The sequence below is a fragment of the Mchenga conophoros genome, linkage group LG23 (genome assembly GCF_057382185.1).
Source record: "Mchenga conophoros isolate Kocher_MC1m ecotype Shallow Benthic linkage group LG23, M_conophoros_male_GT1.1, whole genome shotgun sequence".
NCBI classification, from domain to species: Eukaryota; Metazoa; Chordata; class Actinopteri; order Cichliformes; family Cichlidae; genus Mchenga; species Mchenga conophoros.
Genome location: NC_140547.1, coordinates 23,247,329 through 23,264,372, shown reverse-complemented (window position 1 = coordinate 23,264,372; position 17,044 = coordinate 23,247,329). Strand labels below are relative to the sequence as shown.

Here is a 17,044-nt window from a genome sequence, read left to right as displayed (position 1 = left end):
TGAGACCAGCACTGAAAGCTTAAAGATAATCACTAATCAATATGTTAATAAAATAGTCCTGGGAAGATAACAAATAACTGTCTTTCTGCATTAAATAGGCTCATAACTTTTTTTTCCTATATTTAAAGAATATTAAATATTAAAAGTGTTTCCTGACTGGAAAAACTCTAAAAGCTCTCTATAATCCGGCACAAAATGCTATGACGGACCACAATGAGTTTTTGTGAGTGAACCTGTTTGTATGCCCCACTGCCCCCCGGTTGAAACATGATTTCAAGGGAGTGAAAGCCTTTTGAGAATTCCATTTTCAGGCGGAACAGAGGCTCACAGAGGGCAGCAGCATGACAGTATGAAGTGCTGTCTGAAACGCCGGACGATGAAACCACGTGCGTTTCGACTCCATCTGCCCTCATATTTATCTCTGCTTTTCTAAATGTCTCACTGTCAGTCTTTCATTCACTCTTTGTGCCGACTTCTCTCAGGATTTTCTCACAGTCCTTATCTGCAGGAAGACACATGAATGCATGCAGCTAGAATGGAATTTAATGGACTCACAATGAACCTCGGCTATAGAGACATTTTAAGTGTCTGAATAACAGTTTTATTCAAATAAAGCTGATCAATATTTTAATGTATTTTCTCTTTCTTTTATAACTTGGCACTGCTGTGAATTATGCTGCAGATCTTAATGTTTCAAAGTACTATTTGAATAACATAGACAAGGCAATATGTAAGACAAGACAAGCAACTGTAGTGTTTACCTTAGTCTTAAGGTGTTATGGGAGTTGAGAATTTGTTCTGTTTAATCAGAAAACGGTATAGTTTGCTGGAAAACAATTTCACAATCAAAATGCTGCTTTTTTCCCTGCCCCCACAAGTATTATAAAAGGCATAAAAAGTAGTCTAATGGGACAAGGTACAAAACTTTGTACGTTATGAAAAACAACAATGTAGGCTGAAACGCTTTAGATCAGATATGTCTGTGTAGGTTCTCAGTCATCCAGGTCAGTTTGAAGTCTGTGATATGAAGACAGTAAGACTTCTAGGTTCCTGAACATGTTTCACCTCTAATACCAAAGGTACTTCCTCTAGTGGGGTTGTCATTTTGAGGGTTCTGAGAGTCTTTCAACCACCCTGTCATCATGCGAATTGTTGGGGTTACACGAGCCAAGGTTTGAATCCTTTGTGAGACATTGCCCCACCCTGTCACTACATGAGTTATGAAGGGTCACGTGGCCAAAAGTGTGAGTGGGGGTTGAATTCCCCTGGAAGGGATCTCAAGACCACTGTAAAGGTGGTGAATGGATGGTGTCATAGACCACCACCTCTGTTCAATGATAACTGTTCCAGATGAATATACTACAGATGGCCTCCTTCATTCTTTGCTCAAATCAGATCAGTTTTACACAGTGGTTTTATTTCAGTTTCAACCAAGTCACCATGGAATCACTGGGCTGATATTAACGTCTGGTAATAGCTTTTTGCTTATTAATCAGTATCTAATTTATAATAACTGATGTATGAAAATTTCAAAAGTAAATAAGAGATGGAAGAGCGTTGATGATGTATCGTCCCACTAGAAAGTCTTCTGCAGTTTCTGCAGTTGTGTTTGCCACAAACACAACAAAATATTGGCCAATATATCAGAATATCACATTTTTAAATCAACAAATATTGGTACCAGTATGGGTCTTTAAAAATCCCTTATCAGTCAGACTCTGTCCAGCATATCCTGGCAAGTTAGTGTTGATTTCAGCATATAACCATCCAGTCTTTACCACATGGTCCCCAACCACATGTAGCTGTCAAAGAGGATTGTGCATAATTAGCTCAACATGACTCATAAAGGAAGCTAAAACTACGCATGCATTATCGTCAGCTTTAGAATATTACGCTTTGATTTTGGCAATTCTTTAACTTGTCTTATGAGTCAATCAACTTAATAAAGAAGCAAAACTAATTCACTGAAGTAATCCTTTAAAAATGAGGCTTCAAGGCCTCTGCGTCACTTAGTGTTAAACACAGTCAAGCAACGATCATTTATACACGTTCTTTGATCAAATTCAGCCGATTTGGTGAGGTTTATTCTTGGAAATTTCTGTTACAGTGTAGTTGAGCCAAGTATAAGATACAAAAACACAGGCTTCTTTTGTTAGAAGGAATGCTTCATAGTATTATGTCTATATTTCCGAAAAACTCTTCTGTCATTCTGGTGCACGTTTTTAAAAAATATCCAGCCCTTCTTCATTTCTAAGTCACCAGAAGTCCAACAATATCAGAAAAGATACAACAAACAGTGCTGGCAGATATTTGTTTTCAGTTTTCTTCTAGGGCTGAAGTTTTTGTAGATTTGTAGATCCATTTGGAGACATGTTTTTCAAATTTTACTATTCACAAAACAGGGTAAAAATATAAACACATAGATAAAGCTTTTGCCATCTTTTGCTTTTCCTTAGATACACATGTGACCCCATTAGCATCATCCATGGGTACAGAACAAAACAGTGACACATCCCACTGATCGTGACACACTTCACAATTACACAGTGGATGCCGGACAAACACACACACACACACACGCACGCATACACAGTAAGAGCCTGTGTGGCCCTGGCTGATTAATTGGGGCGTTCAGCGGCGGTGATAGCTGTGCTCCTCAGAGACAGCACACTGCCTCTCTCACTCCACCTTAACCTCTGCTGGACACACACACACACACATATACATACTGTAACCACACAAACACACATGATTCATCTCCCTTGTCGGCCGAAATTAGACCACCTCTCTTGCTTTCTCCCTCTGTTAACCCATCTTGCAAATAACCCTCCATCAGCTCACGTTCACCTTGCCGAGAGCGATGGCGTTCTTGCCGCAGAGCAACTGGTTAAAAGTTGCGACGCGGGGGAGCGCTCAGGTGTGCGCCTCTGTGTGTGTTTCTGCCTCTCAGCTGCAGACAAATTAATGAACCGGTGCACAAAACCGTAGAAATGCACAAACAGATTCTTATAAATGCACTCATTCCAGCGCTCCCTCATCTTTCTTACTGCTGAAGGTGACTCGCCTCCACACATACGCACATATAAACACACACACATCCACGGCTTCTCCTCCACGAGTTTTATGTACCTTTAAACCCCGCCAAAGGAGCGGCCATATTTCTACTGGACTGCAAGGTGACTTCAGAGGAAAAAAAATGTGGGGAGGTTGGGGGTAATGAGCATAAAAAGAACAAGTGGCAACAGAGAGAGTGTCTCCACCTCTGGTCAGGGTATTGTTTCACGACGACCGACCCACAGTGCCTCCTCCATTGTCTCCCCATCATCCTCTCATGCTCCCTCCTTATCTGTCCTTAGAGAATTTCCATCTCTTTTACCTACGCTTTGTCTTGCTTTGTCTCTCTTTGCTCTCAAACACACACTCCCCTGAACAGACACACACCTCCACCTTTTCTCTCTCCCTCTCTATTCCCACCCTCCCCAGTCAGCTGTCATGCCTGCCACTTTCTCGTGCCCACTCATTTATTACAGGTCAGCATCGCGGGCGGGGCCATTTAGAAAGGACAGCGTGCCCCATCTGAGCACGCAACCTCTAACTCGTACAAAACGCTGTACATAAACACCCGTAAACACACGTGGAGAACTAACGGGTGCACAACCATGCATGCTTGCAGATCACAGTTGGCAAACACCAACAGCACAAAATCTCAGCATGGATACTTAGTGACTACAAACAATTCCTAGCAGAAATTGGTCATGAAATAAATTCAAACTGAAATTAACTCAACTTTTTTTTATTTAAATCTTCATAACTTGAATGTGGAAAATAGGTCATTCTGAGGGAATTCTATCAATTATTCTACTTTTAGTGGCCTGAAACATAAAATCAGCAAATCAGAACCACTTTAGGAGGCAAATTCAAATCAAAGCTTACCCCACAGAAACTACACACCTACCAACAAAAAGTACACAAAATGGCTCAGTCGGACTAGGTAAGGTAAGAAATGTTAGAAATCTTCCCCTCAATTGGAAAAAAATTGGTGGTTACCCAGTGATTGCTGATTTGTGGCGACCAGCTCATTGGCCAGAGGTCGACCATGCAACAGCCTCACCCTCTGGTTGATCACTTGGAATCGCGAGATGATTGCACACCTGGTGGGAGGTAACCTATTTCCAAATAGTCATTGTCTGACTCATTCATTGGATTGGATTGGATTGGCAAAAGGTCTCCGATAGATTGGCAACGGTTTGCAAATAACTGATGTCTAATTTCTAAAAGTAGACTAACACGCTGAAATCACCCTGAGTACCCCTGTGTACCAGTAAACACAACTCATCCGCAACGCATCTCTTTACAATAGGTGACTCAACTCAGCTGGTTGTATGCCTATGTAAAAGTTAGGTTGCAGAGCGCGTCTGTCATTTTGCAGTTAAATTGCAGGAGGATCTATAAGGTTCAGCCTGGAGTCCGTAGTTAATGTGAATTTCAGCATATGTAGACAGCAAACAATTGCAGTTTTCATTGATTTATCAGTGCAAATCTAAATTTTTACAAATTACATTCAATTGCTGACTGATTCCGACCGGGTCTGCAAGTGGTTGCAGACCCGGTCACCGTTTTCAAAGCAACCACTGCAAACAAAAAACAGATGACAAGCTCAGTGTAAATTGCACAATCACCCGTTTCACTAGTGTGGCTGTAACATTTCTAAAATCTTCAATACTTCAATTCTTACATTTTTATTTGCATAAATATGTTCAGACTAACGACAACAGTTTTGTGCCGTACTACTAGTAAATAGAGAGTTTACTCCGAACTTTCTAAGGCACATTTATTACCCTCAACAACCGCCGTCTTAACTATGTAGCAGATAAGAAGGGGCCAACAACCAGTTTTCAGCAATGAGAATGCTAGCAAGCTAGCGGTGCAACGTTTTTGAGGATTATTTGGTGTTTATTTGTACTAAAATATCATCGACACCATACAAGAATACAGTGCGTGTTGTCAAAAGCTCAACAGGTTATAATGCAGCTAGTCCATCATTTATGCTCGAACGTTGATCCTTCATGATACAACGACAACCAAGACGTGTCCAATCATCCCCAAATAATATCTCACATTTTTTGACATTTTTAAATAGTTTTATTGTACTGTACTAAAACAAAAAGACGCATATTGTGGAAAATTGTTGGCAAACACTAAGGTAAATTTTTTTTTTGCTCACCCTCACCATAAACTCACACATTTAGACCGTATTCTAAATTCATCTCTAAAATCAGGTCTTAACTCTAAAACCTTTCTGTATGTCGTGAAAAAATTTGAGCTAGCCAAAACACTCCATCAATCTCAAAATTTCATCACTCTGATGGACAGGAGCTCAAACTGTTTTTTGGGTTTTTTTGTTGTTAATTTTTATTTAAAAAATGAAGCACCGCAATAAAGAGCCAAAACACTGCTGTAGGGACTGGCACTTGTAAAGACTTTACAAACCCTGCGTTCATTTCAAATGTACAGTGAAGTGCACACACACCGCAGCTGCCTGCTTCCATAATTCTGCCCTTAACAAAAGAACACAGCTTGTTTCCGTGGTTTGAACACATTTTTAATCCTGCAGAATTAGCAGAACACAAGACGAAGTCGCGGAGAGCAGCGCTCGTGTAGATCTGAGTTTGCGTCCTTTAAATAGCAGAGCAACATCTTACCGATATTAAATTTTAATCCTTGTAAATGATGCCTTTCTCTGGCACGCTGACAACTGGGGAAAAAAACAATAATCTCTTGTTTTCTTTTCTCTTTTAATTGTGGGCAAATATTCAGAAAGCAACCGAGGCAGAGAGAGATACAGACAGACTCTGGCAGGAACAGCCTGATAGACACAAAGTCGCACATGCCTAAGCATACAGAGTATCAATCGCACACACACACTCATGCGCACACATGGCCTAATACACACTCTCATAGCGCCAGACAGATTAAGGCCTGATTAAGGCGGGTGTCGCATAAAAGTCTTGGAACAGTAAATATCCTTAATTTGTAGTGTAATTAAACAGATTAGCTGCCGTGAATATCTTACTAGGGATTAGCTCACACACAATACACCAGGCGGGGTTGATTACACACAAACACACGCACACAGACACACAACACTGTGTGAACTAATGATAAACATCCAAAATAGCTAAGTTTTCAACTAGACTGAAATAAAATATGACACAGAGTTAACGTGCGTATAAATGTGTGTGTGTGTGCAGTCACACAGAAAAGGGGGGGCACAATGAAGGTAATGACAAAAATCTACAGGTCGTGGTTGAATTGTCAGGTCGACACATGCACAGATGAGGGATTAGAGACCAGTGATCATTTCTCTTCTTACAGACTTTCATTAAAACTGAAGCCTTTGTCAAGGTTACGGTGGCGGGGGGAGGGGGGGTCTATTGTGATTCTAATGCCCTCTATTGTGCTGCGCTGAGAGACAGAACAGAAAGCAAAGGGAAGCAAGTGAAAGAAGGCAAAGGAACTAAAAAGAAAAAGCTCAGACAAACTCGTTTGTGAAAGACGGAGTCGATGGCACTTGATCCTGCTTCACCAAAGAAGTGCTGCCAATCAAAGGAAGCTGAACACTGTCCCACTTCCTGTGTTGGCTCCATGCCTGAGCACAGCGCTGCAAATATAAATTCAACACTTGTATACACAAGCCCAAATACACAAATAGATGCATATGCACACATACGTATTTGTGCAGCTCACGCACTGATTCCATATAAGCTTTAACTCAGAACCACAGGCCTTCCCAAAACCTAAACCTCATGACAGAAAACACTCTAATATTATCCATAAAGCTTCTGGACTTTGTGCTAATCACCATTGTGAATGTAATGCTTGTGCTATAGCGGCAAAGAGATAATTTTTACCTGCAGGTACCATGTTTCATGAACAACTCTGCTTATGTAGTTCACTATTATATTTTTTGGGTTCCCTGTCAGTTCAATATGATCTTAGCAATGCCTTTCCCATTCAAGGAAAAATAAAACAAGACTTACTGCTAACTTAAACATCAAGATGAGATGGAAAATGTTCTATTGACAATAGCTGTGGTTGCAACATGTGACTTAACTTATTTGCTTAAGTTACTATTTTGGACAAATGACATGTAGCGACTAGTCTCGCGAATATCTGGCAACCACCGTTCATGAAGGAAAAATTAGTGCTTCCTGACCACCGTGGTTCCTGGAGGCTGATGGCAGTTGTATAGAAAATGAATGTTAAACTTCTAGTCACATAGGTCTACAGATCAGGAAAACATATACTCCTCAACCGACTGGCAAAAATCTGGTTGCTTTGGTCACTAGTTGACTGCCATGGTTGCCTATTTTTCATGTCTATCTGCAAATGTGAGCTAACTACTAGCTGAGCAGCAGTAGAACTTGAAAAGTATGATGTAAACTGGAAATTAAAAAGGCTTGCCTTCAAAGTAAATATTGAAAAAAAAAAAAAAACTACCAAGAATGGTAGTCTGCTAGCAAGTTTTCATCCAGAAAGTACTACTAACTAATTTGGGGAAGGACATTGTTTTCCAAAGGAACCAGTGGCTGGATCATATCCATTATGGTGGAAAACTCTTGGGCAATGTGCACATGATGTCACATGAAAAACCTCAATAGAAGTCTAGGCGAAAATAATTTTCTATCTTGACCACCCTAAACACTTTGCTGCTGAGTTTATGGTCATAGTTACTGGTTTTGGTCACATTGATTTAAAAAATAAAAAGCCACTGAGCCTGCAGCTTCAATCAGACCTATCCCCACTCGTCACAGCTGTTTGGTTTTTTTTTCAACCAAGCTAGCGATGCTGGAGTCGAGGCTTCAAAACTGGACCAGTCGGCGACATCACAGTAACTAGGTTCATCTTGTATACTGTGTATGTAAGTGAGGCAATCACCATAGAATACTTGCATGTTAAAAGGCCCTAATGAAACAAGACAAAACAAAATTTTTCATAGCCTAAAACAAAACAAATGGTCTCTACAGCTAATTTCCTCCTTCATAAGATAGCCAAGCTCAGTGTTTTAACAAATTAAATTAAATATTATAAGTGCCTAAAATGATCATTATTAGATGTGTAGCTACTTTAGCTAGCAGGTCGATGTTGACAAAGGAACCGTGTTGCCAACTTAGCGAGTTTGTTACTATATTTAGCGAGTTTTCAGACCCCCTTAGCGACTTTTTTTTCTAAAGCGACTAGCAACAACTCTAGCGACTTTTTCTGGTGTTAAACTTAAACTCCCAGAGAGCAGCCATTTGGCTGTTTAGCTAATACAGCTAGCTGCTAACACAGTTAGCCACTATGCTTACACAACCAGTAAGCAAAATGACTTCTTTAGCATCTAGCTGATGAAATTGCAGATCTAGCCATTGTGACCTGACCCACCGGTTTAGTTTCTGGAGCCAGAAGTAACTGTGATAACTTATCAGCTAATGCTAGCAAACGTGATCACTAGCTATGGCATGTAATATTTAGGTGAACCCTAGCAGATAGCTATTGGCTAGAGCTTCCTTTGCAGTGTTGCCAACTCCTCAGTAAGGAAAATCGCTATTGGCTGTCATAAAAGTCGATAGAAGTCACTAAATGACGTCATTGCCTAATTTGCATAATTGGTCATGCTAATGTAATTGTAACCTACATTGTAGGAGAGAAAAATAACATTGTGGAAGAGACATAAAGTGAGTTAGAAATGTCCTGCATTTAGAGTTTATTCAGAACTACAAATTAAATTTCTTTTAGCAATTTTTTTTTTAATGTCACAGTTCCAACCCTATTCCTTTTTTTGGGCTTGGACCGGCAAAAGTGACCCAAAATAAGCGCTCTGGTGGAGTTACTTTGTGTGTGTGTGTGTGTGTGTGTTTATAAGTAGTTTTAAACCTTGTGATCCACAAAACAACATAATAGTAAAAGAAGAACTGACTGCGTTACAGTAGGTGTGGGAGCAGCGGCTTCGCTCATGCGCGATTCATTTGCAGTTTGGACGCATAGATGCGAACATCTCCTGCCCTGATAGAAGCTGGGGGAGGACTATCCTCCGCCCGTGAGCGCTTTGGCACAAGCGAGGTGCCCATGGCAGCACCCGCTGCTTGTTGAGAGTAAAAGCGATACGTGCTTTCACGTCAATAGGTCGTCATAAATGAGTCTCCATTAAAAAATCTTTAAATGGTAAATGGCCTGTATTTATATAGCGCTTTACTAGTCCCTAAGGACCCCAAAGCGTTTTACACATCCAGTCATCCACCCATTCACACACACTGGTGATGGCAAGCTACATTGTAGCCACAAGCCACCCTGGGGCACACCGACAGAGGCGAGGCTGCTGGACACTGGCGCCACCGGGCCCTCTGACCACCACCAGTAGGCAACGGGTGAAGTGTCTTGCCCAAGGACACAACGACCGAGACTGTCCAAGCCGGGGCTCGAACCGGCAACCTTCCGATTACAAGGCAAACTCCCAACTCTTGAGCCACGATCGCCCATATTAAGTTTTAAAGCTAACCCTAACCGAGACTAAGATGAGCAATTACTGAAATACTCGACACAAAATTAAACCCATTTAAACCCTTGCGAGTCTCCGATTGCACACAGAGAGACGCATACACACATGTAAGTGACAGTTTGAGTGGTGTGTGAAGGAGCTGCCGACAGCATGTTGTCCATGAAACAAATTGGGTGTCGTAATTAAAGCTGGAAAAAAATGAGCTGTTTTCCATTCTCCCTGTGTGCTCGATGACAGCCCTGCGCGCGCACACACACACACGACTAATGAAAAACAGAAGGAGGAGAGAGAGTGTGTGAGTGATTTTTGAGAAAGAAGCAGAGTAAGAAAGAGTGCGGAAAGGCGAGGAAATAAAAAAGAAGCTGTTAATAAAATGTGGAAAGAAAAGCAGAAGCGAAGGGAAGTGAAAGAGACACACAATGAGCGATGCTAATGAATGAGAGCAGGATGGAGACAAGGTGTGCGCGAGGGGAGAAGAGCAGACGAAGGGATTTGGAAATGGAGGAAAAGGAAAGGAGATGACAAATGTGCCGGACAGAAAGTGGAAGAGAGGTAATGAAATAAAGGACAAAGTAAAGGAGGTTGTGCAAGCCAATCCACACTGCTCGGCAAGATCAGTGTGTATTTGCGATGCTCGATAGTGTGTGTGAATTCGGGTTTTGTGTATGTGTGTGTGTAGGAAGCCCCTCAGACGCAGGATGGAGGCATTTGTCTCTGAGTGGAATTACAAGTGGCGGGTTGAACAAACCCTCCAGTGGTCTAGAAGAAACAGAAGAGGAAAGGAAAAAAAAGATTCCTCTGTCTTTCCTGTCTTTTCTTTTCCCGGGCCATGCTTCACTCAGTGTGTGTGTGTATGTGTGTTTGTATATGAGAAAGGGAAAGAAAGAAATCAGAACCACCCAACTCCAAAACTACATTGAGTGAGAAAATACAGCTGCCTTCCGCTTTAAAACACACAGCTCACAATGTCGCAGAATCAAAATGCATGCAAAAACGTAAACAGTGCGTGGACGCGCTGATGTTTACAGTAAATCCTTCTGTGTTTTCGGGCGAGACTTAAGTCTTCCTAAAAAGGCGGGGGGGCATCTGTGCCAGGCTTCGATTGGCCAATCTAACTCACACTAGGAGTTGGCACCGGATGGCTCGGCACAACCAAAGCCAGCCCTGCTCATCATTAGGAAGCACAAGCACGGGGGGTGGTGATGGAGGGAGGGGGTTCAAAAGTCTGTCCTGCCAAACACACAAACACGGCGCCAGAGACGAAGAAGCTTCGGGATGATTACAGAGGCCAATAAAGCTGCTATTTTGCACCCGAGTCTTGGATGTTTTCCCTCCCATGCTGTGCAGTTGTGATTCCGCATGTAAATATTTGGGCGGGACACAAACTCGAGAAACAGAGGCCCCTCTGTACAGCTGGCGGGCGAACAAAATGCCAAGCAAATGGGCTTGTGACGTTGCCGGATCGCTCTTGAATGCATGGGAAAGAAAAGTAGGAGTCAAAAAGAGATGACTTTTTTTTCCTTTGGAAAAGAGAGCAAGAGAGAGGACAGCGTCATCTTTGTTCGGCCCGTGCAGATAATAATCTGAGTGCTGATTCAGCTGGTGAGTACCATGAGAGGTAGCGCGCTGCTGTCTCAGGCCTTGGAAAAGCGTTCCATCACCCCCATGCATCACATAGTCATTTGTAAGGCTTCCCTTACGGCCCGCTGAGACTGTCCGGTTATGACAGAGGAAGAAAATAACAGCCCACACCTCAATGTCACCCTCGCTGAACTGCGATTATTATTCTTCTGTGCAAACTGCCGTGCGTTATTCCGTCTCTTTCAGCAGAAGACACTGACAAATGCACAGAAACTGTACAGATCTCCATCAGCTCGCACCGGCATATATGACAAACATCCAGCTGAAGCCTGGCACGGGTCGAGCCTGGCAGATATCAAGTTATGATAGCCGTGTTGACTAATTTAGAGCAAGATTGAATTCCTTCACCCCCCTCATCTCTCATGCTGTCAAATAAAGGCCTCAAGGTCTAGACTGATCCTATCAAAAAAAAGCTTAATTAGCTTGTAATAAATTCTCATTTCCGTCAGTCTTCTACAAAGCCTCGGCCAGCTCCGTGTGTGCCAGCTGACAAACGCCCAGTAATTTGATACTGGCATTCAGCGGGTTCCCTTCCCGCTGCCCCTTTCTCCCCCTCCGCCATTTCACAGGAGATCTTTAAATGTCACCCAAACACACACACGTGTGAGTGCAGCATTTGTGAGGCACTCTCGAGAGCTGGAGGGATTAAAATGTTTGAGCCAGTTGTTTCAGGAAGCAGAGGTAAACAAAAAAAACCAAAAAGAAAGCGGTAGATGAGGATGGTGAGACTACCGGTGTGTGCTTCTTTTATTAAGGTAACACTGGTAGATATCTGTTGGTAGCACGTGACCAAGAAGAAGCTGCTTGGCTAGGCAGAGATTTACATCAGATGCCCTTCCTGACTCAACCTCAAAGGGGATTTGTGTCTCTGTTTGGAATTGAACCAAGAAGTGAATATGTTAGCCACAACACTAAGGAGTCATCACTTGCTAATATATTTGGTAACCATATTTTTTTCTTAAACGTGGCACGGAAAACTTGATTTCCACCCATTAAATACCTGTAGACGTCATCGATTACTGGAAGGTTCCAGGCGCTTAAAGCCTGTTAAGTTCTGGGAATCATCTGAAACAAACCCTCACTATCCTGATCCTGATTACCCAGCATTTTGACCTACACGTTACCATCTCAACTGCCAGCTTCTCAATCAGAGCAAAACTTTATTTCCTGTCAATTCCTGGCCTACAAATTCCTGCAAACAATCATTAACCTGCACCTCCGCAGCAATGTGCAGTCCCGTTTGCTGACTCAAACACCGCTTTTCATGCAGCGAAATCAAAAGTTGCAAGCCAAAAATTCTCCCTGTCGAGCTCTGCCAAAACAACGTGTTCAAGAGAAAGCCGTCATCTGTGATGTGACATTTTCATGGCACATCTTCTCAAGACACTTAAGAGACTAACTCAGCCGCCCCCATCCTTCAAACAAGTGCAAATCTGACTGAACACACATGACTAACCCTCTTCACAACTACAAGGACAGAGTGTGACTGTTTATCCATGACCTCAGAAAGACAAGTTTGATACAACCCCCCCCCCCCCCCCCCCCCCACAAAAAAAAAAAGTTTTTTTACAGTGCTTTTTAATGGACATCAGTGGGATGTACGGCTGCACTGATACACTCTTTCACAATCATAGTCCCTGCACTTGGACCAGGTCAGATATCCCAAGTGTGGCACATTCTCTGGGTTTCCAAGTCCTTGAGTGGAAGTCGATTTATTGAAGTCGCTCTCTGGTTTTTTGATGGAAGACTTGCTGAATTTGAAAATTCCCAGAATTCTCAAAGGTTTTTTTCCCCTTCTTTTTTATTTCCAGGTGGAAATTAAGTAAATTTATGAATTAATTTATGTATTGCTTCATAGTGTAGTGGTTAGTACGTTTGCCTAACACGTGAAATGTCAGTTGGAGACACTGATTGCAAAATCACATATGCAGATCCAACCGCTCTGGTGACCCCTTTCAAATAAAGGAGCAGCTGAAGGAAGCTTTAATCAATTAGTTTAGTTAATTAGTTCACTATTTCACCAATATATAATTTATGAGGCTGAGCTGAATATTATATTCATGCTTCAGACTGGCTCTGTTAGTCAAACTGATGGCTGGATTAACCAATCGGTAGATGATCTGGTTTTTGCATATTATTCGAATTGCTTTCATACAACACGCCTCATTCACGTCATTCTTTTCTACGTGCGATAAATTTGACGAACGCATCAAGAGCAACTCCGGTTTGAGTATACTACCCACGGTAGCTTTTGCATGCACACTGGAGCAGCCGGAGACCGAGCCACCAACCTCACTCTCATGATCTGCTCAGTTCCAGCTTTAGCCTCCTTAACCCTTTTCAAGCTACCAGGACCAGGCTGTATATGTGCTTAAAACCCCAAACTGCATGATGTTCAAACAAGACGGTCAGTATAAGAAGCTCTGACTAAATTAGGTGCAGGTTCAACAGCATCAGTGTGTTTTTTGTGCTTTAATCACACACAGTCCTGGTTATGGGGACAAAAAGGTACAAATCCTCCTAAGCATCTCTATTAACAGGCTTGCTCCTTCTGACCTCACTCCCGGGGAGCTGTAATTGGCTGATTTTGGGGGATGTTCTCTCAGGTGGAAATTTCATGCATTGTCACGCATGCCAGTTTACTTCTTTAGTCTCAAATCACCAGGAACATTAGGGCTGAGAGAAGTCAGCCAAGGTTTTCTTTTTCTTTTCGCCTTCCATGAGTTTAAAATGAGAAAGCTGATCAGGCCCGTTTCCACGTGGTCATCGCTGATCTCTGAATGACTTTTGTGGGTTTCACGTTTGTCTAATTGAAAATGAGAAAGCTCTCTGGCTGTGTGAAAACATCCACGCTTGGCACAGATGAGGCGCCCACATAGTTCACAGCGTGTGCACCCCTGTAGACCGGCTGACTGGAAGGACCGCTTCAGACATTTGTCTCGCAGCAGGAGACAGATTCAATCACCATTTTATAAGTGAACATCTTTCGCCTTGACTTACTTCACCCTCGCACGGCTTCACGTGGGATTGATATATGATGTGTGCTGTCATTTTTTTATACCTCCAATAAAGAGGGAGAGAGCGAGAGAGATGGGGGTGGGGCGGTGGGGTAGTTATAGGAAAGAGTGGAAAGACAGCACACTCAGCACTGCTCAATGCACACAAACACAACATTTTCCCCAAGAGGCATAGCTCAGATTCCTAGGCTACAATTTGCATCACAAATATCCCGGAGTGGGAGTGCATGCACGGAGAATAAATAAACCAGCGAGGGTCCCACTTTACTTCCCCATTCATCCCGGGTGTCACCCATCCATCCGCGCATCCACCCTCTCCATCGCCTTGCATCCAAAGATCCAACCGGGACTCAGGAAGAGAAAGAGAGAGGTGGTGTGTATGTGCAGAGGCCAAAGAAAAACAGAGCTGTCTTTAGAGGCGGGAAGGGGGAAAAGCATCCAGGAATTTAATTTGGAATCCTTGGAAGTTTGGGGCCAAATTCACCTCTGAACATGAATCTGACAACTTTCCTGTTGTGCCGCCTCATAAGTGCGTTTCTGTTTGTTTTTCCTTGGCTCAACAGTCTGTGCCAAACACTTGATTGTGTCAACTAAGAGCCCAGATTATGGATCACTTACTGAACTCCAAATAACTGGACAGAATTCCAGAAGAGATATCACACCAAACCAAATCAAATTAGAATTATCGATGAATAAGCGTGGGAACAAAAACCCATTGGAGAAAAGAAAAAAGTTGAACTTAATGATTTACTTCAAATAAGAGCGCAATCAAATCATGCATCATAAACAAAACATCCCAGCGGGATTTAAAACCTCAGCAAACACCCTACAGGGGCGCCAAAGGAAAGATCTGTCAGAGCACATAAATAAAACACCATTAACTTTACTATAAATTGACTGTCGAGTGTCACTGACGCATCCGAAGCCAAAACAGGCACGCTGAAGAAGCATTAAAGTGATTTTCGTCAAGGGACCGACTCCACGGGGGTCGCGATGATGATGATGAAAGCGAGATGTTTTCCCACTGCCTGTATCGCCCTCAGAATATCTGCTACATCTAAATTATTCAAAGACAGTAAGGAATTAAAAAAAACTGTGCCACTGGTGCAGCCCGAGTCTTATATATAAATATATTAGTCTTCGAGTCTTCTGGGGAATTAAACTGAAACGATGGCGCATTCATTCATACTTAGTGAAGGGATCTAAATAATCTAAATCAGCGCAGATTCGCAGTCTGTTTGATGACAGATGTTTTTTCTTTGTTGGGAGATTTCATTTGATGTTATCGTTTTCGAACCAGCATATCTCGCGTAAAAAAAAGAGAAAAAAAAAATAAAACTGTGTTAAAACGACAGAAGAAGGACAGTTTGGGGAGCTTTATTTTATTTTACGCAGATGCAGTTGAATGACAGTTTCCTGTAGGTGCGAGAGCGATAATTGAAATCAGCACCAGCGTGCCAGGATGTGAACTTGTGTTAAGTTTTGGACCAGAAAGAGTCAGAAACCCGGCGACCTTCAGTTATCATTTAGTGGAATTATTGTTAAAGTCTCTGCGGGGACAGAAAAGGATCGGCTCTGTTGCTCTTTGGATGTCTCAACTCTCACTTCATCGGTGCTTTTCAAGTCAGACCCTGACCGAATAACGGAGGCGCAGAGACGCGCATCCCCAAAAAGCACTCACCTGATTGCGCCGCACAGGATCCGATCACCGCCAAAGTGACGAGGACGCAAGCTGGGAAGAACTTCATCTTGGGGGGCGGGAAGAAAAAAAACCTGCTTCTCTTGTTAACTCCCGTAACTCACATGTCCAATTAAGATATCCTCGTTGATCACACGCGTAAAAAAATTAACCAAAAGAGAGAGCGAAAGAGAGAGATAGAGAGAGAGGAAGGAAAAAGAAAAAAAATAAAACCCCGTCGGAGTCTTCTTTTGCGCTTCTTGGACACCTGGCACCGTTTCCGTGCGCCGTGGAGAGCTTTTACGCACCGCGTCTCGTTCTGTTTGCGTGTCGGTTCCTACTCCAGTGTTTAGGTCGCTTTCCACCGCGGATACTCTGAGCCATTTACTCCTCACACTGCCATCGCGCCGGTGGCTGGGGGGAGGGCGGAGGAGGATGGGGGGGGGGGGGGGGCGCGATGTGCGCGCGTGCGTATGCGTGTGCGTGTCGGGCGTCTGAACACGCCTCCTTTGGAATGACCGACACCTCCTTCGCCCTATTAAGTCCCATCCAAAAGATTTGGAGCGTTTAATACTTTTTTTTCTTTTGGAAATCCGCCCACACTACTTATCGCCTCTCCTGATTGGCTATTAAGCTCCAACGCTGCCGTCGATACACCTGTTAGGAGCAGGTTTTGTTTTGGTTTCTGTTTGGCTGCTGTGTCGGCCACTGTGCTCTTCGTTATTGCTGGGAAGACAAATTACTTAATATCTGATCCTGATCATGATGTAGGAAGTAGTTTGTTTAGGGGTTATAATGTGACAGACAGAAGACATCAGTGGAACACCCCACAGTGTAGTTTCAGCAACACCACGAAAGTTTCCTGCTTCGCCAGCAGGGTCAGCCTCTGCAAATACCCACCGCTACGAGGCACAGCCTATAAAGTTTGATTGTGCTGGTGTGAAGAAGCCGCAGTGAAGGCAAAAAGCTGGAGCAGTGTACCATTTTCAGGGCCACTCATTTTACAAGCCAGTCTGCCCACAGATATTCTGCACTCTGCTTTTTATTTGTGGACTGACGTGAAAGTATGAAACGAGCTGGCGAATCGACGAGGACAAAAAGATATTGATTTGCGATCCGTGTAAGGCGAAAACTCGACCGTAACTGGAACTATTGGAGAATTAGTGT

The 17,044-nt window shown here is 42.9% G+C and overlaps 1 protein-coding gene across 1 annotated transcript in view; it reads right to left on the bottom strand.

Moving 5' to 3' along the window:
* LOC146547256 (receptor tyrosine-protein kinase erbB-4-like) overlaps nt 1-16,247 on the bottom strand; it is a 373,065-nt gene extending 356,818 nt beyond the window's left edge. Inside the window, exon 1 of the mRNA XM_085263592.1 lies at nt 15,881-16,247. Within this exon, the coding sequence (XP_085119718.1) occupies nt 15,881-15,947 (67 nt within the window). The 5' untranslated portion in view covers nt 15,948-16,247. The remainder of the gene's footprint in view (nt 1-15,880) is intronic.
* Nucleotides 16,248-17,044: the final 797 nt, after the last annotated feature.